The 25,340-nt window shown below is 44.5% G+C and overlaps 1 protein-coding gene across 9 annotated transcripts in view; it reads left to right on the top strand.

The window, feature by feature from the left end:
• Window positions 1-25,340, top strand: part of PRR5L (proline rich 5 like) — a 169,199-nt gene that overhangs the window by 111,031 nt on the left and 32,828 nt on the right. For all 9 annotated transcript variants that reach the window (XM_054438692.2, XM_063670989.1, XM_063670986.1 and 6 more), the window contains 2 exons: window positions 12,068-12,116; window positions 24,733-24,790. In XM_054438692.2, coding sequence (XP_054294667.2) covers window positions 12,068-12,116; window positions 24,733-24,790 — 107 coding nt within the window. The remainder of the gene's footprint in view (window positions 1-12,067; window positions 12,117-24,732; window positions 24,791-25,340) is intronic.

The following is a 25,340-nucleotide window of genomic DNA, read 5'->3' as shown; positions in this document are numbered from 1 at the left end:
AATGAGCAGTGGCAAAAGGATTTGAACTCCTTTCTGACTTAGATACCTGTAGCAGTTTACTGGGGCTGCCATAACAAATACCATAGACTGGATGACTTAAACAACAAAAATTTATTTCTCAATGTTCTGGAGGCTGGGAAGTCCAAGATCAAGGTGCCGGTCATTTCCATTCCTGGTGATGGCCCTCTTCCCGGCTGGAAGATGTGTACTGTGTGTACACATGATCTCTTTTGCACTCGATGGGGAGAGAGAGCTCTCTGATGTCCCTTATAAGGACACTAATCATGTGGGCCCTACTCTTATGACCTCATCTAACCCCAAGTATCTCTCAAAGGCCCATATCCAAATCCCATCAAATTGGGGGTTAAGGCTTTGACATATAAATTTTGGGCGGACTCATAGCAACACCTTTGTTCTTTACACTATATTGTAGTGTCAGAAAGAGAGGTCTTATGTTGGGAGAAGGATTAAGTTGATGGTTCCTGATCTTTTTTTCTGCCATCGTTCCTTTCCCGAGGTCTCTGTGAGCCCATGTCTTATCACGTCCTGTGACTAACACCCATCATGAGGAGCATGACACTCCCCCAGCCCTCCTTTCCAGTGTTGGCGTTAGGGCTGCTAGATGTTCCTCTGTGTCTTGAGTGATTTTTCAGACTAGTGGGAAATACATATGGTTGAGGTTTGAAACTATGTGCCCAGATATAAATTGAGCCCAGAATAAGCCAAAGCTTAAAAAAAAAAAAAATCAGAGCTTTCCTTCCCCATGTTTCTGTACCTTGCATTCTAGCCACACTATTTTAGAGAAGGCCAGAGGATGGAGATAGGCTTTCACATCAGAGACGCAGAATGTAACTGAGGATGTGAAGTATCTCCCAGGCATTGACATGACCTGGATGTCCCAAGTTGAATGAAGCTAGCCCTCCCACATCAGCAAGTGCCTGTGTGGAGGTAAACACAGCTGCCTTTATTCCAGCATCTTAAACACTGAGATAGGCTGCTCTCTGGTTACTTTCAAGTAGACACTTGGGTTTTGATTTTCCTTTTGGAAGAGACTTGTTTGCAGAATAGATCTATCAACTCAACATGGTTGAGGCAGGACTGGTGGAGAGGGTGAGGCACAGGATGGTAGGGATGTCAGAAAGAGATGTGCAAACAGAGAAGCCTCAGTTCTTCAGCCCATTTTTCAGTTGTGACAGTTCCTGTTATATGCAAGAGGATTTGTGCTAAGTTTAATAGAAATTTTTAACCGAAGAGAGCAGTTTCTGGATTCAGAGAAACCAGGGATCAAGATTGGGCTAGCTGTGTGACCTCATTTTTCTAAGTCTGTTTTGTCTTTTATGAAATGAGGATAATAATAGCACTAACCTCATGGTCATTGGGAGGATTGAGATAATGCTAAAAGCATCCTTAGTACAGGGTCTGGTGATTTAATAAAGGTTTAATAAATGTTAGCCATATGATTCTTATTACTGTGAACAGTTAAGAAATAGTAAAGTGATACATAATGGGTGAGTACGATGCATGAGAGCACAGGCCGATGTGATGAATTGCCCCATGAATAGTGCTGTGTATAACCCACTCCAGGCCAGGTGTCACGCTCCCACCTGTAATCCCAGCTCTTTGGGAGGCTGAGGCAGGGGGATCACTTGAGTCCAAGTGTTTGAGACCAGCTTGGGCAGCATAATGAAACCCCGGTTTCTACAAAAAATATAAATAAAATGAAAAGCTGGGCGTGATGATGCACACTGCACTCCAGCCTGGGCAACAGAGCAAGATCCTGTCTCAGAAAAAACTTCTCCAGCAGTTTGGATGAGGTGAGCTCACTTTGAACTAGAGAGTCTGGGACAGAATCCTCAAAGAGTGGTGCCTGGAGTTGAAGTTTGGGTGAGGCTAAGTTCTTACAAGGAGAGCCAGCTGTTTCTCCTTTCCACAGAGAAAAGAACAAGAGGAAATGACTTTCTCAGTTCTCCATTCTACTGAACCCAAATGGTAATAAACTTTTTGATGGAGTATCCAAGTCTGGGGTCAAAGCCTAAATCAGATTCTTTGGGTCACTCATCCCAGCCACCCTGGCCACTTTCTATCTGTAGGGTTAGTACGTACCTGGGAAATACAAATTTATTTAAATAGTAGCCAATGCAAAGGATGACTAGGAAGGTAGATGTTTTATGTAACTGGGTCTTGTAATGCAGTCATTATTATAAGTGGCCTTTCCATTTAAGACATGTCTTTGAAAATAGACTCTAGTTTAAATGTTAGCAGATAGACTTTGAAGTAATTATGAGGAAGAACTTGGGACTGAGGACGGTCAAATTCTAAAACACAGTATTGGATCCAAAGACAGGTTTCTCCACACTTTAAGAATAAATCCGTCAGGCCAGGTGCGGTGGCTCACTCTGTAGTCCCAGAACTTTGAGAGGCCGAGGCGGGTGGATCACCTGAGGTCTGGAGTTTCAGATCAGCCTGGCCAACATGGCAAAACCCTGACTCTACTAAAAATACAAAAATTAGCCAGGTGTGGTGGTGTGCGCCTGTAATCCCAGCCAGCTATTTTTGGGAGGCTGAGGCAGGAGAATCGCTTGAACCTGGGAGACACAGGTTGCAGTAAGCCAAGATCGTGCCACACTGCACTCCAGCCTGGGGGACAGAGCAAGACTTTGTCTCAAAAAAAAAAAAAAAAATCCATCAGAAATGTCTCACCTCAATATAGCGGCCAATGTTGCCCCATGTAAAAGTCAGGGCACATGGTCTATTGATATGAAAACCATAAATCAGAATATTTCCTATTGAAACTGCCTTAGGAGGCACAGCTTGTACATTGTAATATCTCTCAAGGAGAGAAAATGACCTTTCAGAATAGATGTATTCTAGCTAAATCCCCAGGCATCACAATCAATAATTCTGGCTTCCCTAAATTTCCATCTGCCGGAGTTCGGGCTGATTCTGGGAGTCTTCTTGTTTTGAATTCTCAGTGGGGTGTTAGTGCGGTTTTTAACACTCCTCTCCAGCCTCACCCCTGATGTGGCTGCATTTTGGCAGCGAGGAAAAGTCTGGGTTAGAGGTTTGGGTTTCATGAGCCCTTCCAAGAACAAGAGCAGCTAAGCTGACACAGGAGCGCACTCTCCCTAAGCAGTCTTTTCTGCCAACTCTCCCACTGATTTTATGTGACCGAGAAGAATTAGAAAAGTGTGAAAAAAGCAAGATTGATGTTTGCTGGTTCTTTGAAGAACCTGCTTGCCAATGTTCTTGTAAGTGCTTTCAGTCTTTGAGTGTTGGGGTGTGTGTGTCAAAGGAGGGGCCATTGATTCATTGATTTATTTATTGAATAAATGTGGAGTGCTCTGCCCAGTACTGGGCTGTATACTGGGATGGTCATTGAGTAGGTGGTTTGTGTCTTGGAGATCTTACAGCAGAATGAGAGAGGAACGGGGCAGGTAGTTCTCAGGCAATGCTTTTAGAGGGGTGATGGTGGAATCTGGAGTGCTGGGGGCGTGTGGACGATGGGCACATAATTAGACCTAGGAGAAAATGATACCCAAGTTGAAATTGGAAGTGGGAGCAGGCAGACAGGGCAGTTGAGGATCTAACATTCTTGCCACCACCACTCACTCCATGCCCTCCCGCCTCCTCAAACTCCCTGGGAGGACTTTTTCTCTGCAGAAATAAATGCTCAGAGATGAGGTTTCCGGAAACCAGAGATGAGTTATCTGCAGCCGGCCTGAGACAGGAAACGCACATTTTCCTTCTCTCTCCAACCACCCTGCTTCTGTTCTTGTTGGGAGGGAGGAGGTCGTGTGAAGAAAACCCCAGAGATTTTCAAGGAAAGAGGAGGTTCCAAGAATTGTGTTTGATCTCTGACAGGTCTGAGTTGAAATATCTTCCTTCTGAGTCAGTTGGTTGCCTGAAACCCAAAGGGAAATCCACCTCCGATTTTTCCATCTCTTTAACAGAGTGTTGACTGTAGGGGAGGGGGACCCACAGTAGCGGGGAGAGCTGGGAGGGAACGGGAGGAAGGTGAGCCTGGATCCAACTCACAGGCTGATACCATAGACCAGTCCCAGGCTCGATGCCACGAGGTAATGATAACTGCAGACACTTGCTTAGCCTTTAGTATGTGCCAGGCTCCAAGTGCTTCATATGTGTCAACTCCTTTAAAACTCCCCACACCCTGTGAGATAGATACTGTATCCCTGTCTTACAAGGAGGAAGTACAGATACAGAGAGGTGGAATAACTCACCCGGAGTCATGTAGCCAGTGTAAGTGCCTGAGCTGGGATTTGAACCCAAGCCTCCCACATACTTAAACCCTTAGTAAGTGGACTGCAAGAGCCACACAGAGCTGGCATTATCCAGATTTGGGCTTGATGTACCTGGGCATAGGTTCATGAATAGATCATGAGGTAAGGGGGGCATTGCCCTTCTGAGGAGCCTAGTTTTGGAGGGATTAAGATGAGGTCTCTTCTTGGTCCGGGTGACTCTGCCTGATGATGTGTTACTACTTTGTACCTGCTGTGGCTGAGAAACAGACTTGCTTTCAGGTTAAGAAGGGTTGTTAGAAATGGCAGATTGGAAACCCATGGGGTTGGCGCATGTGGTTTGGCCTAAAAGTTGTTTAGAAATCTGGACATCTCACCTAAAACTCCAGGTTTCCGGCCTCTCTGGAAAGGTCAGACCTGGGCACTGGACTCACGGTCTGGTGTGGAGCCTGTCAGGGGACCTGAGGCCTGGCTGCTGGCTTTAGAGGGACTTTCTTGGTCCTTACAGTACACACTCACTTGCCTCCCTTCCTTGCCCACCTGCCCCTGTGGCATGGGGGGTGCCACTGCCTGATTAGTTTGGCCTCCATTTGAGTTGGGATCTACCAATGTATGGCCCCTGGCAAAGCTCTGAGCATCAATCTTATCTGAAAAATGAGGATACACTCCTACCTGTGAGGTTGTTGGAGAATTTGAGATTCTGTGTGCAGACTGCCGAGCATAGTGTGCCACATAACTAGGAGCTCAATAAATGCTCTTTGTCGGTTTCCTCCACGTTTCTCACTATTCCCACTGCCACCCACTAGGATGCAGACACCCAAAGGGTGTGAGTACTCCATGTCCTGAGTCAAGGACACCACCTCCCATGGGCTCCCATGGAATGGACCAGAGAAGGGGAGGGGGCCTTTCTATCTGTTCCTGCTTAAGAGAAGCTGCCTCCTTGAAACATATCCTATTGCAGAAGTGAGGTGGGTGATTTCAGAGCATTCAGCAGTCAGGCTAGATGGGCACTGACCAACTACAGCATTGGGCCCAGGACTCTGGAGGACCCCTGCTGTTCCTGGATCTTGAGGCGGTCTGGGCGGACCTCGCCAAAGGGCCAGGGTGCAGGGCCAGAGAACTTGGGGCAAACCCTACTTGCCAGATGGCGCAGAAATATTAACTACTGATATGGTTATTCCAACTCATCTTGGCTAACCTGCAGCACTTCTTTCAAGCTGCCTCATCCTCTTTAACCTCATGTGGGAAGAGAGTTGGGACAAGCAGTGGGATTTCGCTGCCTTGGGTCTTTCTCTGTGTGCAAGGCAGACTGACTCCGTCCGAGGTGATTTCCCTCTGTCACTTCTGCGCTTGCCCACTCTGCTGCCATCCTGCTGTCCCTGCGCCTCTCCACCAGCTTGATTGCAGCTTTTAGTAATGCCTCCTTTACCTTTAAGCCCACAGAAGTGGGAAGCTGAGTTGACAAGACGGTGAGGCGTGAGATTGCAGGTCTGTGTAATAACAGGAAATCCTGTCAACTGGGGTGGTGTCTCAGCTGGTCAGCCTGGGAGGGAGAAAGGGTGAGATAATGTAGACCAGTCAGTGCTTCCCCATTTTTCCCCCTGTTATGGCTCCTTTTGGCTTCTGGCTGAACTTCACGCTCAGTTTCTCATTTTGGTCAGGCCCCATGTAAGTGTCCCCTTCACATTACCCTCAGCTCCCGGCTTCCCTTTTTCTAGCTCAGTGGCTTGTCGTGGTGGTTGGTAGCAGCAGAATTCTGTTTTCAAATGAAACCAGGCATGGAAGTCCAATATGTGAAACAGATGGCATATGGGGGCTGCTGAGGCTGAGGGGTTGCTTTCATGTCAGTTACACGTCCCGGCAATTCTTTTCTCCAAAGCTCTGCCTCCACCTTCCTACCTTCTTATCCTTTCATCAGCTGGTCTGGCCCTACCTAACATATTACCGGCTTTATGAATTTGTCCTGGGTCTTCAATCCCAGTGTAGGAAATGCTAGTGTGGCTGTACTTGTAGGAAGATGTGAGAAGCAGTGGGCTGGAGTTTTCAAGACCCTGGGCTTCAGAGTCCTGGGTGAAATCATAGTAGCTCATGCTTGCCAAGCCTTGCTGTGGGCCAGGCAGCGTTCTACCAATTTGATGAGGATTAACCCATTTTACTTGTGCAGTAATCCTGTGAAGTAGGTATGCTTATCCTTCCCACATTCTAGGTGAGGAAATTGAAGTATGAAGAACCAGTGAATTTTCCCGGGTCATTGCTAACAACAGCTACTAAGTGGCTGCCAGGATGCAGAGCCAGGCAGCTCTGGGCTCCCTGATCTCAACAAGACACTTGCTATCTCTGGCCTGTGCTTGCTTGGGTCAGTTTCCTTGTATATTAAAATTGAGGATATTATTGCTGCTTACAATTCTGTTTTAGGCTTAAATGTGGGAACGCCTACATTGTTGACAGTGGTGTCCGGCACCCAGCAAGTGCTCAATAAACTTTAATTGGAGAAAAAATGCCGGGTTCCATCCTAGGAGCAATTTGTTTATTATTCCTTATGATGATGATGATTGTTTGTTCTAACAAGTAATTGCTTTTCTGTTGACAGGGCAGCAACCCTAGGATAGAGTGGAAAAGCGGAAGGGAGGCTGCCAGATTCTAGGCCTGAGCCTCAACAGAGCTTATGGCCTAGGTATTAGGAATCAGGATTTTCAGCTTTCCTGCATCTAGGGAACCACAAACCACAGCCTCTTTAATTTGGCTGTCTCTTTCCAGCTTTTCTCTTCTTTCTTGTTCTTTCCAAATTAAATTGGTAAAAGTAAGTCAGGCTACAGGGTGAATTGTCCCATTGTGATTTTGGCCTAGGTATCTAATGCCTTGATATTTTTTACTCTCATCTTTTGGGTAAGATGAACCTCCTGTGCCCTATAAGAGAGTGGCCTAGATCACTCTCTCATAGGGCCCAGGAGAAATCATCGAGCTCTGTTTCATCCTTTTCTTCTAGCATCCAGCACCATGTCTAACACATAACATTATGTTTTCAGTAAATGGTTAAGATTCAAAGAATTAATGAATGGGGTCTCCACTCTGAGTTCCTCTTTTTTTGGTGGGGGGAAGGTAGCTTTTAAGTGGAGAAGCATCTGCCAAGTTCCACTGGAGATGGTGTATCGGAACAGAGCTGTGGAAAATCCCCTTCTCTCAATTCAGCTGAGACAAGAATAGAGGTTTTTTCAGAAGCATTCTTTCCTTATAAACCAATGCAAGCAGAATAAACAGAGTATAGACATGGATTGTAGATTTGCAACATGACTCAGCCACAGTCTGCTCACAGGCTGGCCTAGCCAGCACTGCTGGGGACTCCTGGCCCCCTTTCCTCATCTCTTCACTCTCTATAGTCCTGGGAACAAGGGTTCTTGGGTTACCAGCTTGAGGCAGGTCTGTATTGGTGGGTTCCCAGGACTTGTGGGATTCTCTGTTAGCTGGTACACACCCTGCTTGCTGATGTTGTGCCCTTGGTAGGGACTTACTCCTGCGATTCTTTCTCGGGCTTCTGGCCATTCTGCGGTAATCTTGGTGGTGGTTATTAACTTCAGAATCTTAAAAATTTGTTTCTGAATAGGATTGTATTGACATGGTTCGAAAATTTTACACATATAGCAAGAGTATACAGTAGAGTCTCCATCCCTGTATCCCAGAAACCAGTTTTCCATTCTCTTTTCCTTAAGTATTAGTAACAGTAGCTTATTGGGTATTCTTCCACAGTTTCTTTATGCATGTATAAGGAATACATATGGAAACACAGTTGATGATACTGGATACTTTATACAGGGTCTGTGGACTAGACTGGGGTCTGGTGATGTGGTGTTTGCAGGACAGCGTCTTCCTCGAACTTCAGGGAATCAAGCTGGCTAAAGTGTTGTGTTGCCTTACGTAATTTCCAGCAACAACTTCAAGCTTCTTCAAGGCTTTACGTGTAGACATGGAGAAGAGGACACACAACCCAGTGCTTTTTTACATATGATTTTTTAAAATGCATATGTGGGCTGGGCACAGTGGCTCATGCCTGTAATCCCAGCACTTTGGCAGGCCAAGGTGGGCAGATCACCTGAGGTCAGGAGTTCGAGGTCAGTCTGCCCAAAAGGGTGAAACCCTATCTCTACCAAAAATAGAAAAATTAGCCAGGAGCAGTGTTGGGTGCCTGCCCTCCCAGCTACCCAGGAGGCTGAGGCATAAGAATCGCTTGAGCCCGGGAGGCAGAGGTTGCAGTGAACTGAGATCGCACCACTGCACTCCAGCTTGGGCAACAGAGTGTGACTCTGTCTCAATAAAAAATATTTAATTAATTAAAAAATAAATAAATGCATATGTGTTCTCTGTGTTTAAAAATCAAGGAGCTATATATTTCAATTCTAAGGGCCTATGGGGAAACCCATTCATATAGTAATACAGACTTGAACAGCAAGTTATAAGAGTGGAATTGACCAACATATGTGTTAGTGTTGTGTAAACTAAAATGTGTATTCTTATTTTTCTCTTCCCATTTTACAAGGTAGCCTGTTGTATGTACACACTGTTCTCTATCTTGCATTGTTTCTTTGCTTACTATGACTTAGATCTTTCATATCATTATTTAGAGCACTTCTTCCCTCCCTTTTTAAAATAGTTGCATAGAATTCCATTGCCTGAATGAACATAATCTTTTTATTAGCACTTTATTGGTGCATATTTATGTTGATTTCTATATTTTGCTGCAGTGAAAAACTCTGCATATATATATAACATGTGACCCTGTCTAACCATGTTATCATGCCCAGACAGAAGGCAGGATTTCGTAAGGGATAAGGGCAGTGTAGCTTATTGATTTGCCCACGTAGAGCAATAGAATCTTGACTTAAATGATTAAGAAAAGTCTCTTCTGTTCAGATAATTCTATGAACAGTACCTAGTGGAGAAGGTTTTGCATTCTGGATTTGATAAAAGGACAAGTGTGTGGTTCTCCTGCTGTACCTGGCTATGGCCCATTACATTTAAAGTATATAAAGCAGATTACCACATCGTGTCTGGTTCCTCCTCAGTAAAGAAATAGTTATCACTGTCAGCATGGTGAAAGGCCCCTCTTCATGTTCTACTTCTTTATTCTTACCCATTACCATCTCATCCCCTGTGTTACAGCTGCTTCTAGCTTCAGAGTCTTTTCTGCTAAGTCTTTGTCTTGGAAGTTGCATTGTCTGCTCTTAAGCTTGTGCTCTGTTATTGGCTGATTTCTACCTAGACTTTTCTCTTCCTGGGACACTGCAGAATTCTGGCCTTGGCTGTGGCTTGCTGCACCCTAGCTGCAATGTAAGGCTGCTGTGCTTCCACCCTCTCTGTAGAGTGAAGCCCCTTCCTGCCCTCCCTGATAGGAGGGGAGGAGATGTCTTGGATTCCTCAACTGGGTAGCATCAGGATGCTTTTCTGCATGCCGCTGTGAGATGCCCGGGGCAACCTTTACTTGTTCAGCATATCCAGCCCAAACTCACAATTATTACACCATCATAGATCCCTCCTCCATGCTGCTCTCCAGGAGGGTGTCCATAGTTTTTTATTTTGAAGACCCCCTTAACCCCGACCTCTTTCTTTTTCAATCTTACCCATGGCATCTTCATGAGCATAGTGTTTTCCCACTGTGGGTTCCTTGGGACACCAATTCCACAGCGTATTATTTGATCTCAGAACCACATTAGTCCCTCAGCATCATGAGTACCCAAGATATCTCCTTGGGAAGCTCTTCCCTAAGTAGCCTATCGGTAGGACTTGTTTTTCCACTTGTGCGCAAAGCTTGGCTTCTTCACCTACGGTTTTGAGACTTCCCAAGGACCACGAAGACTTTGTTAGGAGGTGTTTCTTCCTCCTGTGGTCAGAAGCAATCTCCTTACCTCTTCCTGTTTCAAAGCCTCCGTCCACTTGGGGCTGCCCCGTAGGTTGCTGTTTCCTGTCTGAGAGACACGTCTAGCCTCTGCCTCAAAGACTAGCGATGCCCAACCTGCTCTTAGTCCAGTGGCTTTTGATGAAGGCTTCCCTGTCTCAGATCAGACCTGCCCACATCTGAGAGAACTCCTGGGTTGTGTTGACGGGGTGGCCCTCCATGAGACTGCCTTTAAATTGGCCCTTAAAATGCAGCATCCACAACAGACATATATTCTGTCATGGGAAAAGGAAGGTATTTTCTTTGTTTAACGTGTGTTTGTGGCTTTCCAGGGCTTTTTCTGCTACAGTAATTCAAATCATGGGTGGTTCTCTATTCTTTTGTCTTAATTTTATTGTGCCTGTTTTCTCTGCACATAACATCTTGCTGTAACCTCCTGTTTATCCTTCAGTGACATGAGTGAACGTGTTTTGGGGGAGTGAATACTCAGCAAGGGTTGTCAGACACTTGAGCATTTGCTCCTTAATAGCCATAGCCAATGGGATGAGCAAAGAAAATCATTTGAAATCATGAAGGGTTTACTCACTGGATCTGGGGAGCCAGTTATTCTTGTTTTTTGTTCCCTTACCTTGTCTGGATCAAAATAAAGAATAGTATGGATGGTTCCATTATTTGTCACAGGGAAAAGGAGAGCTGGTGTCAATATCCCTATTTTCCATTTGTATTTTATTAGCACTTAAGATTCGTTGAAATCATCTTGTGAGTATATTTATTAACGTGCTATCTATCCATCAGCCCCCAAGAAGAGAGCAGATACCTTGTCTGTCTCATTCACCTTTGAACTCCGTATGCTAGAACAACATGTAACACATAAAGAGCCGCTCAATACACCTTCGTTGCTGGATAAATAAAATCTCTCTATTCTCCCTGCTGTGGTCCCCTTGGAAGACTGCCTCAGTCCATTGGGCATGGGTTGTAAGACCACCCAAACCATGGTACCAAGTTGAATTTTAACTTAGGGTGAGGGGAGGGGGTTCTGGATTTGGAGGAGAGACAGGGTGGAGTTATGGGAAAAGATGTTGAATTTGCAGAAAGTCTGGGTTCACATCTTGGCTCTGCCACTGACTTATTTTGGGGAACTCTCTGAGGCATAATTTTTAAAATCTGTACAGGAAGAATAATAATTACTCCTACCCGCGGTGGTTCACGCCTGTAATTCCAGCACTTTGGGAGGCCGAGGCAGGCGGATCATGAGGTCAGGAGATCGAGACCATCCTGGCTAACATGGTGAAACCCTGTCTCTACTAAAAATACAAAAAATTAGCCAGGCGTGGTGGCGGGCGCCTGTGGTCCCAGCTACTTGGGAGGCTGAGGCAGGAGAATGGCGTGAACCCAGGGGGTGGAGCTTGCAGTGAGCCGAGATTGCGCCACTGCACTCCAGCCTGGGTGACAGAGCAAGACTCTGTCTCAAAAAAATAATAATAATAATTACTCCTACCCCACCCCACATACACTTTATAATCTTTAGTTGAAGAATGTATGAAAAATGTGTTTTAAACTATAAAGTGCTCTGCAAATGTGGAGGAGTGCAAAATGATGGTCTTTCTCTTCCTTCTTTTTGCTTCATATAAAGTCAGATGCCCTGGCCTGCCCCTAGCAGCTCTGCTAGAATTAGGATTTCCTGTGGCCAGCTGCCCTCTTCACAGTGCTACTTCCTCAGAGTGAACTGAGGAACGCATCTCCTTCTAGGATTCCCATCACTGCAATTCCATGATAACAATGGGGGAAGGGGGACCAGGACCTAAGAAAGTGCCCTCAACATCTCAGACCTGGCCCCACCCCGTGCCACTGGTGAGCACATTGTCACCATGAGCTGTACCATCAAGGGCTGCTTGACGGTGTTTCTCTTCTCCCTTCTCCCCAGGCGGCTGTTGAAGAGTGAACTTGGATCATTCATTACAGACTATTTTCAGGTAAGCTGTGTAGATCTGAGCATCCATCATTATCATGCATGTGGGGGCATGGACCTAAAAGGGGTGGCCAATACTGTACAGTTGGACATTCCTTCAACAGACAAAATTATGTATCTCAAGTCCCTGCTGTGTGCTGCGCGTTGCAGAGGGGCACCAGTCCTGTGTCTCCCAGCGGTTAATGGAGATCACGGTCTCATGCAGCAGTTCTCAGGCATTTTGGTCTCAGGACCCCTTTACACTCATAAAACGTATTGCTTATTTGGGTTATGTCTACCTTTACCATAATAGAAATTAAACCTGAAGAGCTTTAAAATATATCTTAATGTATTTAAGTAATAAGGCTATTACATACTAGTGCTAATTACATTTTTATGAAAAACAACTCTCAGAATAAAATAGTAAGGAGATCTCTGCATTGTCTGGCTTCATGGAAGACAGTTGGATTCTTATATCTGCTTCACTTTCAATTTGTAATGATATTGCATGCCACGTAGTTTTGGGAAAATTCCACTGTAAACTCGTGGAGAATGTAAGGGAAAAAAACAAATAGCTTAGTATTACCGAAAAAATAGTTTTGACCATGGGGATCCCTTGAAAGAGTTTGGGTAGTGGGGGTGCCCCAGGGGACCCTGAATCATACCACATCTGGATCCATTGTCAGGATCAGACAGTCAGACTTCTCCCCTGTCTATACATTGTTGGTATAAAGCTAGTGAGTTTAAGCTTCCAGGACCAATCAGAGGATAGTTTCTAATTCACAGACACAAGCTGTTTTCGTGACTCTAACCACAGGCATATGGTGGAGAGGGAATGGGGAGTGTTGAGTGACAAGGAGTCACTGACTGGACGGCACCTTAGTGAAGTCAGAATCCCTACTTCTCACTCATCTGCTGAGTGGGCAAGCTGTTTCACCTCCCTGTGCCTCAGTTTCCTCATCTGTAAAATGGGACTAAAAATACAACTTACCTTAAAAGGTTATTATATGCTTTATGTGAAGTAACACATGTAAAGCACTCTGTACGTAGTGTGTAGGGGGCAGTATAGGGTAGTGGTCAAGGTTGCAGCCTTTAGAGGCAGAGTGCTTGGGTTCAGTGCCCAGCATAGTCACTTACTAGCTATGTGACCTTGAGCAAGTTGCTTTACCTCTCTGTGTTTCCTTTTCTGTGAAACAGCGGTAATAGGACCAAACCTTATAGGGTTGTCATGAAGACTAAATAAGTTCTTTATAAAAAGTACTCAGTGACTAGCAGAGAGTAAGACAGCAATAAGTGCTTATTAAATTTATATAAGTGCCTATGTGTTATTCTAAGGTGTAATCCATCTCTTTTAATGGGAAAGTAGCATGAAATGCATAACATCTTGGTTTCAAGTTAGCAATGTTATTCTGTATCCAAATAGAGCATACTTCTAAGACAGTTTAAAGAGATTTTAGGTTTTGAAAACAGTACAGGCATCCTTTTATAATTTTTCTTTATGAGATTCAGGAAGCTTAAACTTTTACCTGCACTTTAAAAGAATGACATGTCAGTTGTTTAAAACACACACACACACACACATGGACAGCTCCTCTAAATCTGGACAAACCAAGACCCAACAGAAGCCTGGAATTCAATCGGGTCATATGTCTCAGCTGCTTGGAAGACAGCTCCTGCTCAGGGAGAGACAAACATAAAGATTAAGAGAGAGATAATTAGTCACAAATGTGAATCATTTCAGTCACCCTTGACTCAAAGGTCAGTCTTGGCCTCACTCTCTTCTCTTGCTGTCTCTACTGATTGATTTTTTTTTTAAATCTAACTACAGAGAAGTGGTTTTTCAGTTAGTCCTGGAGAAACCTGCTGGGTTGAATTGCCTTCCTCCTTGACATTTAAAAGCTCCATGGTTTGGTGTGGTTTCAATCAGGTTTTAAATGTCATTTGTCTTTTGGCGCTGGGGATTACCCCTAGGACAGATAGGAAAGGGTGTTTGGGTGGGGACTTGTTTATCTGGGAAGCCCTGAGGTTTTTGGGGGCGGTTAATACTGCTTACGAAGCATGCCAGATGCTTAAAAACTAATAACCACTTGTCATTTCCTATCGGGAACATAATCAGAAATGCCGCTTTGTGAATACAGAGTCTCTTGCTGGGGTGTGGGACGAGGACTGGTTTTCACAGTTTTAAATCGAAGTTTATTTAAGGTGTTGATTTGGAAAGAAGGCTCTCCTAGATACAGTTTTGTGTTTTTTTTAAAATAGATTTTAAGTGTCATGTGGGCACACAGATTTTTTTTTCCTTCTTTCTTAGTCTTTTGGTTCCCCACTCCCTGCAAAGTTCCTGGAACAAAGTAGATACTCAGTAAACCTTCCTGGGAGAGAGGGAGGGATTTTCTGCCACAGATCACTGAAATAATTTTAGGCGATGCATGCAATGACATTAAATAACATTAGGGCTTGTGGTTAGAAACTGCTCTCCTCTTTTATTTTCCTTTCACCCTTGGGATTGTGCTAGAGAGGATCTTGAGTTGCACCATGGTGTCCTCTCCCCTCCTCCAGGATTTGGCAATCTCCCTTGTTTGAAGAAGGAGGAGCAGTCCCCGAACTTAGTGTCTTCAGCTAGGGACACTGACTAGTTAGGATTTCTTTTTTTTTTTTTTTTTTTCTTTTTATTATTATTATTATTATTATTATTATTATTATTATACTTTAGGCTCTATGGTGCACGTTAGGATTTCTTAACATTATTTTGTTGGCATTGAGTTGATCATTGAGTTCCATTCCACTTAGTGTAAATGACGTTGCTGTGGTTTCTGTTTTAAACATATTTACGTGTTTAAAAAGTAGATTGATATAAGAAAAATAGTATGAAAAGAATAATCATGTAGGTGGCCCTGGCTCTGGCCCTAGTCATGCAGGTGGTTCAAGAGAGACTCAGATTTGGAAAGCCCATTGCCAGGCACTGCTTAAAAATGGGCTGGTTTCAAACCATTCACTTTACAGAAGAAATCTCCATATAAGGAGACACATCCCAGAGGGAAGGCTCGTAAAGGCGAGCTTAGCTTCACATTCGACTGTCAGATGTCTTTTCAGGAGGGAAAGTCAGGAGGAACTCCAGAAAGTGTGTTCCTCCAGTAAAGGGGCAGAAGGACAGTAAAGGGGACAGAAAGTGTGTTCCTCCAGTAAAGGGGACAGATGAGGAAGGGAACCCAGGGGTGGACAGGAAAGTCACCAAAACCACGGACCTGGCTGTTGGGAAAGGTGAAAGATGGGCTTCCTGGGTGCTGGGCTCTGCACTGCAAAGGCTCAGATAGCCATGCCTAGACATCTGCACTCAGCAGTCAAGTCTGTCTCCTCACCCTGACCCTCAACTCTGAGCTTGCCACTCGTACAGCCCTTGCTGTGGCTTTGCTTTTGAAAGCGAACATTCTCATTTTACATTCTGTGAGTCCTAACACAGAATGTCCTGAGTGGGGAGTAATGAAAATGACCCCAGGTGAGGCCAAGAGAAAGCAGGTAGGAAAATTGTGCTTATCTCATGCCTGCACACAGAGAAGACAAGCTGTGTGATCTGCAGAAGTTCAGATAGACATCCATAAGGCACTGGCTGGAAAAGTTTCTGACATTTCCAGTATTGATATTTTTTCCTTTCCCTCTGTTTTGAATCGTGGCCGGAAGGAAAATTGGGGTTTCCGAGAGAAACGCTGTATACCTAGTGACAGCTCCGAGGGATAATTGGTTTCTTGTAATTTTTGAAACTGATGATATGAAACGTTCTGGATTTTCCTATTTACCTGATTAGGTATCTTGGTGGTTCAGAGCATGGGCGTGTTTGCAGATTGCACTTTCTGCCATTCTGTATCTACTGGCTTTGTTGTGTGTGTTATAAGCTTTTCCCCCAAGCCCAGAAAGTTCAATTCCTTTTGTTGGAACTGGAGTTTTGCTTGATATAGAAACTCAGGCTAGAGTCAGTGGCTTTGAATGAGTTAATACTAGGAAGAGAGGAAACTTAGCTACTACCGTTGTCAATAGGTCATGGATACCTGGTAATGTGTGAGATATATTTGTGTGCATGTATGTGTACGTGTGTGTGCATGTATGCACATATATGTATTTTTCCATTTGCTGCTCATATCTGCAAGAGTCCCAGGAGGCCAGTTTCCCCTAGAGTTTACAGAATATGGCAGAGAGCTGAAAGAGTGTAGCGTTAACTGAAGACCCAGATGGATGGCAAAGAGTTTAAATCAGGCCCAGAAAAAGCAATTATACTTTGTTGGTACAAAGATAGGACTTCTAAGGATTCATGGCAAGCTGGGTGGAGAGAAGATCAAGAGTGGGGAAGGTAACTTTTGTGATTTCTACATCCAAATTAGGAGGAGAGAGAAGTTTCAGCTGTTCTTTGATCAGCTGGACAGGCTTCTCTAACAAGCAGGACTCCCAAAATGGAAAAAGAGCTAATTGGGTGAACAGAAAGTAGTAAAAGGAATTCCACATACACTCTGCTTTGAAGGTAAAATTGGGGCCTATCTACACAGGGGGGCTTTGAACAAGTGGAGCGGGGATCTGGTGAGAAGACAGAGGAGAAGTTATGTTTTGAGGTGAGAGGTCATCAGAGGTTGCATTTTTTGATTTGGCCAGTACTTAGAGAAGAACAGCATTGTGGAATCTATAAGCTTTGGGGTGACCTAGAAGCTCCCACTGGCCACTGTGAGGGGCAAGAATGAGGTGGAGCCAGACTGGGGGCTTCGAGAAGCACCCCTGGGTGTCTTGGGCTACTCACTGTGGGGCTGGCTGCCTGCCAGAGGTCACTTCTCAGCAGCTTTGCCATTCTTAATCTCCTTAGTAATTATTTGAATTTTGTACAATTAGTTGAATATTTTGATTGTACTTTTATCATACTTTATGAGTCTCCGTGGAAAAAAATGGATCTTGAAATTGATGACCACAGGTCTTAATATAATTGAGATAAAGATGAAAATCAATAGGCTTGCAGAAGTGGCAAGTCTTTATCCTCATTGGACTCAGGTTATTGCACATCAGTTGTGGAAGAAAGGAACACATGGGTACCAAAGGCTGAAAATATATCACCCGAAAATGAGCTCTGAAGATGAGGTGTAATTAGGGATTTTATAACCCTTTCAAGCTCTATGAGGACAGAATTCCTCCTAAATCATGGAAGTGTGGTATTCTACATGAGTATGTATTTGCAGGAACTCATTATGTATGGAATTTGGTGATTTACTGTAGATGAGAAAGGAGTGGCAGGAGCCAGGCTTAGGGCATTGATGGGGGAGGCATAAAAGGTAGGAGCAGATGCTGGAAACGACGTGGTATTAAAATAGTGGAAACATTCAGTGATTCAGTGGGCATGAGAAGTAGAAACTGAGTTGGAAGCGTCGGGAAATTTTTGTTCAATATGGAAAGCAATAAGGTGACTTTCTCTGAGGCTCTTGAAGAGCTATAAGGAGAACAGAATTAATGATAATGGTAATGACAGCTAACATTTTCAAGCACGTACATGCTGGGCATTGTTCTAAGCTGAAGGTTCTCAAAAGTATGGTCCCCAAACCAGGAGCTTCAGTATCAGCTGGGAATCTGTTAGAGAAGCAAATTTTAACTGAATCAGAAACTCTGGGGTTAGGGTCCAAGTGATCTGTTGGTTTTTTTTGTTTTGTTTTTTGTTTTTAGGCAAAGTCTTGCTCTTGTCACCCAGGCTGGAGTACAATGGCACGATCTCGGCTCAATGCAACCTTCACCTCCCGGATTCAAGCGTTCCTCCTGGCTCAGCCTCCCGAGTAGTTGGGATTACAGGCGCACCCCACCATGCCTGGCTAATTTTTGTACTTTTAGCAGAGATGGAGTTTCACCATATTGGTCAGGCTGGTCTCGAACTCCTGACCTCAGGTGATCCACCCACCTCGGCCTCCCAAAGTGCTGGGATTACAGGCGTGAGCCACCGGCCCCAGCCACAATCTGCGTTTTGATGAGTCCTGCATGATTGTGAGGCATGCTCAAGTCTGGCAATGCTTTCAGCATTTCTCCGGGGCTAACTTATTTATTCCTCCTGATAACAGATGAGGACGGTTCTGTTATTATGTATCCCCCTTTTACAGATGCTGCCACTGAGGCTCAGAGATGGGGGTTATTTGTCTAAGATACAAATACATACAGCTAGTAAATGGTGGCATGAAGACCCAGCCCAGGTCATCTGGCCACAGAAGAAAAATCTCTTGGATTATATTTAAAATGCCCTCAAGGAATCCCCAGGAAAAAAACCAAAAACCCAGGCAGGAGGAGTTCCAGAGTTACTTTATTTGTTGTTGTTTTTGTTTTGAGTGTTCAGTAAGTCAGACACGGACTGTCTTCCTTCTTCCTTATAAACATAACCTTTCAAAGGCCCCAGTGTACACTTTAACTATGGCTGAAACAGTGCTAAATGAAGAATTAGCATTAGCACCGAGTTTCCACTTCTTCAATCTCCATCTGGGGACTTCTCGTGGGTCTCATCACACCCACACACACCAACACTGGCTTATTAGGAACTCTCTGGGCCTGGGAGTAAGTTGTGTTTGTAAGACTTTGTTGTTTATCTAGGAAGGCATCCAGGTTCACAGGAGATGTGCCCATCATTAGAGGTGATGGCTGGCCTTTCAAAGTCATAGAGGGGGAAAAAAAAAAAACAAAACTGGAAGTGGCCTATAATTTACAGCCCTGGGTTTATGCCAACAACAGGAACCTTCTAAGACATTGATATCACCAGAAGCAAATGTCTGGAGTGAAACTGGTTAACACAGGTTCTGGGAAGGCAGAGCAACACAGCTGCCACCCCTCTGGGGTAGGAAAGAATATCTCATTTGGAAATGGAATCCACTCGAGTGCCAGGCACTCCTCTTGCTAGATGTTGAATGTGGATAGTTGAGAGGAAGGCCCAGCTGAGTGGAGGCCCTGTGGCAGAACCCAGTTACATGGCCTGAGATTGCCAAGCCAACTGCCCCAGTATCTGAATCTGTAATGGATCCCATCTGCTTTCTCCTCTGGGCAAGGACATAAGAAACCTCTCTAAGGCAGGAGAGCATGATGTCTAAAAGCACCAGCCTTTCTGCCAGTAGGTCTGGGTTCTAATCCTTGTTAGAACACTTACTAGCTGTGTGCCCTCAGCCTTGTTACTTAGCCTCTCTGATGCTCAGTTTTCTTAATAGTAATCCAGGTGGAATCATGGGAACTACTTCATATGGTTGATGTGGTTACTAAGTGAGATGACGTACACAAAATGCCTGATTACATAGTGAGCAGTCAACAAGTGATAAGTATTTGTATCAGTATTTTTATTACTATTGCTAAGTAAACCAGAAGAATACAATAGGGGAAAGATATGGGCTTTGGATTCAGACCAACCTTGGTGCAAAGTCTGGTCTCACACTTGCTAGTTGCTTCTTTGAGCCTCAAGTTCTTTATTTGTAAAAAGTGGATAGGTTGTGACGAAAGTAAAACGTGAGAAGGCAGGAAAAGACTGTAAGACAGTGTGTGACACTGAGTAAAAACCAACAAGTGACTCCACTGACATTCTTACTGCATTATCATCACCACTAAAACATTAAAAGGGACAGTAGCTAGCAGCCTTAGCTTTTACAGAATTCCTGCTTCCTGGTCTGTGTGGAAAGTTCTTCCTGCTGGGAAGATGGGGTTCTCCCTGTACCTAGCCTTCTTGGTTACCCATCTCATCTGGGTCCGTCCCACCGGGTTGGGAAGGTGCCTGCTTGGCAGGAGGCATCCATCATTGGTAGCCCCCACACCACCCATGGTCACCCTTTGCTCTGTTCTGTCCACCCTTCCAACACGCCCTCTGTGATAACCCAGGAGGAGCTGGGTCTTTCCTGTCCACTGAGGACTGGGTGGTTTTAGATGCCTTTCCCCAAACATCTTGTTTACATTTTTCCTAGCTAAGCCTCATTTTTCTATTTGCAGCCCGTTTTTCTATGTCTTAGGAAAATTAGATATGTCAGCTGTTTTTCTTTTTCACTTCCATCTCCTTTGCCACTTCATTATAGTGCGACTTGACTGTGTCCAAGTTCATTTATGGGGTGGGGAGAGGATGCATTAAGTAACAATGGGCCCAGTTCCAAGTCCCAAGTTGCTTCCTGGGTGGTTACTATTTAGTAACCGTTGTTGGCTTAGTCTTTTGCCTGGGGAGGTGGTGGGGTTGGTGCCATCAGGCAAGGAGTGGGACAAGAGAAACTTGGGTCGTCTCCAGCTCTGTTATCATACAGCTCCATCACTACAGCTCAGCAGCTAGCAAACACTCAGAAACTTCTGGAGTCAGGCATTCATCAGGGGATGGGAATACTGTGAGGTGAGGTCCAGGAAGACTGGACACTTAGGAAGAACAAACAATGCAAGATGGCTGCCTGAGCCAAGGCTGGGTTTCGCCCCGCCTTCAACCCATTTGAGCAGGCTTAAGCCCCACAGATGTCAAGTTGGCATATCTTTAGGTGAAGTGACAGGGTGAGCTTCATAATTTGCAGAGCCCAGTGCAGAAGGAACATGTGGGTACTCAGCATTCTGTGCAAGGACTTCTGAATGCCATTCTTCTCACCACCTCTAATGTCAACACTGGTGTCCCTGGCTTCTTCTAAAACAACTCTACTAACCAGACTGGTGTGGGGATGCCAATCTCCCCTTCCCACGGGCCTACCACTGCAGCTCATAGTGGGCAGGTAACCCCAAGAGATTGCACGTCTGCACTGGGCACTCTTGATACCTAGATGGAGGGTGGGTGAGAGATCCCCATTGAGTCAGCAGCAATTGCACTGCAGCACTGCCAGTCCAGGGAGTGCAGGATGGCTGGCACTATGCCTCTCCCCACGATGTTGTAGGGTGCATGCCCAGTCCTGACTCTCCCTGTACTGGTGCGGAGGCCTCCACCAACATGACTCTGTCAGCACCTTGGGAGTAGGGTGACATTGGTGGTGGAGCCCAGGCACCAGGGGTGAGGTGTAGGTGCCTGAAAATCCCTCCTGGGGAGGTGGTGAGGAGGCAGGGCCATGGGTGAGCTGGGGCTTTAGACCCCAGTGCATATTCTGTTATCCCTTCAGACTTCACTTATAAAACACAAATTCAAAGATAAAAATACTAAGAATCAACTGCAGAGCACCCAACTGCAAGTGGAGGCCTTTGGAGTACAAGGCCCTTAAGAATGCAAGACCCTTTGGGGCTCAAATTCTCTAGAGAGGAGATTTGGGGTTCAGTTTTGAGACCCATTGGCAAAGCTGGAAGATGCAGCTGTGGCTCGGTTGTTGGAGCATGAATGGATGGGCACAGCTCCATTGGGTGGATGGCAGTGGTTTCCCAGTGAAGAGAGTCCTGGGGCTTGGCTAACTCAAAAGATCCTTACTCTGATAGTGTGTGCTGAATAAAACATGAGTAGTAGAGACACTAAGCCTCACTCTCATGTCTTTTATTGGAATTTTGGAGAGGGAGACCCTACTTCTAGCCTCGGTTTATACAACTATAAGATAAGAGCAAAATCTACAGACTCCTGGGGGCAGGGGGTTATATAAGGATTTTCAAGATGCCTTTGAAAGGTACTTTAGCCTCCTGAAAAATGGAAATGGATCCACTAAATATCATCAAAATGTGTGTGACCAACTAATTTTCACCATAGGACTGGCGAGAGGCGAGAATGTCTAGATGATTCTTAAGACCCCTTCTAACCTCAAGTTTGTGTTTCTCTTATTTTGGTCTAAGCTATAGAATTTCCATGCTGTGTATTGTGACAAATTTTAAAAGAGTATTTTCTTTATCATTTCTCCATAATATAGGAATAATTACTTTTCCTTGAAAATAAATAAAAAAGATTTTTTTTCCTAATGTCTCCTTGAAGGGAGAAGACCTAGAAAGGAGAAGAAAGGAAAATCCAGGCCATGTTTTGAGGTTTATTCCATAAGATATGGACACTGTAATTTTCAAATGATTTTAATTCAAATGAAGAAAATGGCAACAAACTTAGGGACCCTATAGCACTTATTCTTCTTTAAAATATTCTTTTATCTTGGCTTCTTAAAAATAAAAAATCTTTATCACTAAAATAGTCAGTATATATATTCAGTAAATATTTATTAGGTACCTACTATGTTCTAGGTACTATACCAGGAGCCAAGGGTACTAACTAAAATACGATATGGTCCTCACTCCTAAGGACCTAAAATTCTAACAAATGAATGGTTTGAATTAATTTCTGTTAACTCATGCTATCACCTGGACTAGGTTTTTATTTCTGTCCGTGCCTCAGTTCCCCCTATCCTCCCCCCGTGTAGATAATTATAGTGATAGAACAAAATGATGAAAATTGAATCACAGAGGTGATCTCTATTACCTCCATGGGAGCATCTCAGAAATGTGAAATTAGGGAGGGTTAGGAAAGTTGTTTTAATAGAAGCCTGGGACATCAGTGTTGACACTAGAGGTGCTGAGAAGAATGGCATTCAGGAGCCTGTGCACAGATTGCTAAGGGGACATTCTGAGAACCTCACCTGGACTAGGTGAAAGGGACCAACCCGGCGGAGACTGCAGGGCACAATTGAGATTTGTGCTCAGAAGCATTCAGGTGGAGTGGTTGCCATCTGAACACACTTCCACAGACCACTCATGTCCAGCTCAGCTGTCACAAGATGTCGATTTGGTGCTGGGGTATTTTCTTGCTTTCTGACCCAGAAAGTCTTGCCATGACCCAGCTGGGATTCATGAACTTGGCTGGAAGCTAAAGAACAGGTTAGGGCTTTGTCTTTATTGCCTGTGTGTTTCACAATTCTTTGTGAAGGAATTGCTTTTTTTTTCTTTAACAAAGTTGGTGTATTCCTATATGTTGTCACTGTAACTTTGATTTGGTATTCTATCTGCCATCTTGAAACTACATGGTAGCTGGGTGTGGTGTCTCACACCTGTAATCCCAACACTTTGGGAAGCCGAGGTGGGCAGATCACTTGAGGTCAAAAGTTCGAGACCAGCCTGGCCAACATGGTGAAACCCTGTCTCTACCAAAAAAGTACAAAAATTAGCTGGGCATGGTGGCTGGTGCCTGTAATCCCATCTACACAGGAGGCTGAGGTGGGAGAATTGCGTGAACCTGGGAGACGGAGGTTGCAGTGAGCCAAGATCCCACTACTGCACTCCAGCCTGGGTGACAGATTAAGACTCTATCTCAAAATAAAGAACTACATGATGACCAGTTACTTTTTCAAATTAGGTCGTATTTTGTAAATTTTAATAGGAGTATGAATTTGGTTAATATGTATCCATCGCAGAAATGGGATAGTACCTTTGATAAAATGTTCTATTAGTACATTTTATAAAGGCCCATTCACTACTGACTCTCGGCCCTCCCACTCCTTTTTTGAAGAAGTTGGGCTGAGATAGCAGCTATTACTGTTGCTACCACCGGTGCTGATTACTAAGGACATAAAATACTGTGTGTATGTGTTTATAATGATTAATGTGTTTATAATGATTATAATGAAGAATGTTATGGTACTGCTAGTATTATGCCATTTTACAAATGAGGAGCTTGGGACTCAGGGAAATTAAATACAAAATCGCACAGCTAGAATGTAGCTGAGCTGGAACTTGAACTGATACCCAAGTTCTTTCCAATCTGCTCCGTATACTTCTTTTATCATTGCAGTAGTATCTAGGGTTTTATAAAGGAGAAGGCTAAAGAATGCATTAGGTCCTTTGGTAAGATACATATCACCTTTGCAGCTGCCTCTCCCATAATCATAGGCCTAGGTAATCTAATAATGTGACATGAGTGTAAAAACACCAGCCCGTCATTGATCTCTGAGCTTCTGTGACTTGCAGAAGTCTTAGGGGGCCAGCTATAGCCTTTCAAGGGAAGAAAGGGGTCTGGGTGGGAAGACTTGCTGGAAGGCAGCGAAGTGGAGTGGAAAGAACATGGCTTACAGACCCAGGAAGATCAGGTCTGTCTCCCTTGAGGAGTCTCTTCACTAACCATCAGTAAAGTGAGGACAGTAGCACCAACTTGATAGGACTGAATTAAATGAGATGAAGGATATAAAGCTTATGATGTAGACAGGACGCTCAACAATTGTTAGTTGCAGTTGCAAGAGGGCTTCACTTTCTCTTTCCACAATTTCCCATGCACACATTCGTTGACAGATGCATATTCACTGCTGCTTAAGATTTTGCACGCAGTCTCTTTCATGCTAGTGTGAGAGGCCCTAAATTTATCTTTTTTTTTTTTAAAAAAAAAATGTTATTTCTGCATAGTTTCCCATTGCCTCAATGCTCCCTTTTGTGAGTTTAGATCACTAAGGGCCTCTAGGACACTGGGTGTCAACAATAGCGAATTCATCCAAGCTTGTGTCATGCCTCTTCCCTGGTCTGAGGGATGAGGGTGGCGGTTGGGTTTGCCTCTTATCTCATTCGCTCTTTTGCTATGGGAAGTCTTACTGCCTTCTCCTGAAGCCTTGGCCTTCCAAGAGGAAGAAAAAGGCTTCTTAAACTCAGAGGCACGGCTAGAACACAAGTGCCTAGAACTCTGCGCCCTTGCCCACTGGAAGTGGAAGAGGGTTCGTCACTCACACTCTGGAGTTGCCCAAACTCTTATGTTCTTTGTTCTCTTTTGGCAGAACCAGCTTCTTGCAAAAGGACTGTTCTTTGTGGAGGAGAAGATCAAGCTGTGTGAAGGCAAGTACAAGACAGCCCTGGTAGACTGGGGCCTCTGTGACTCAGCCTTTGATGTCTGGACAGCTGAGATGCTTCTGTCCAGAAGGGGCAGGCTCCAAGCGAGTGATTCACCCTGTCCGTTTCCTCCCTACCTAGGCGGCAGCACTTTCATTTGAGTTAGCTGCTCACAGCAGTGCAAGTCAGAACTGTGTTTTAGAAAAATGTAGTGGGATGGAGTGGTTTCTTTGGAGACCTTGTTCAGGGTTTTTTTTTTTTTTTTTTTTTTTTAATGGGATGCAGGCTGGTGGTCTCCTTTGAAGGTATAAATTATACTGTGAATCCTCCATGCTATTTCCTCTGGTCTGTCCCGAGCTATTTCCTACAGGCCTTTGTAATATTTCTGGGGAGTCATAGAAGAGAGGAGTCCTGTCCATTTGCGGGACATTAGGCTAAGCAGGCACTCACTCAATAGGGTATTGATAGATAAAGGGAAATTTCCTGATCTTAGAGTTTAAAGTCCAACTGACAGGAAAGAAAGGAACTGAATGGAGATGGAAACAGGTTCCAAAGG

Source organism: Pongo pygmaeus, chromosome 9, assembly GCF_028885625.2.
Source record: "Pongo pygmaeus isolate AG05252 chromosome 9, NHGRI_mPonPyg2-v2.0_pri, whole genome shotgun sequence".
NCBI lineage: Eukaryota > Metazoa > Chordata > Mammalia > Primates > Hominidae > Pongo > Pongo pygmaeus.
The sequence above is the reverse complement of the archived record's forward strand: the minus strand, read 5'-3'. Positions and strand labels throughout refer to the sequence as shown.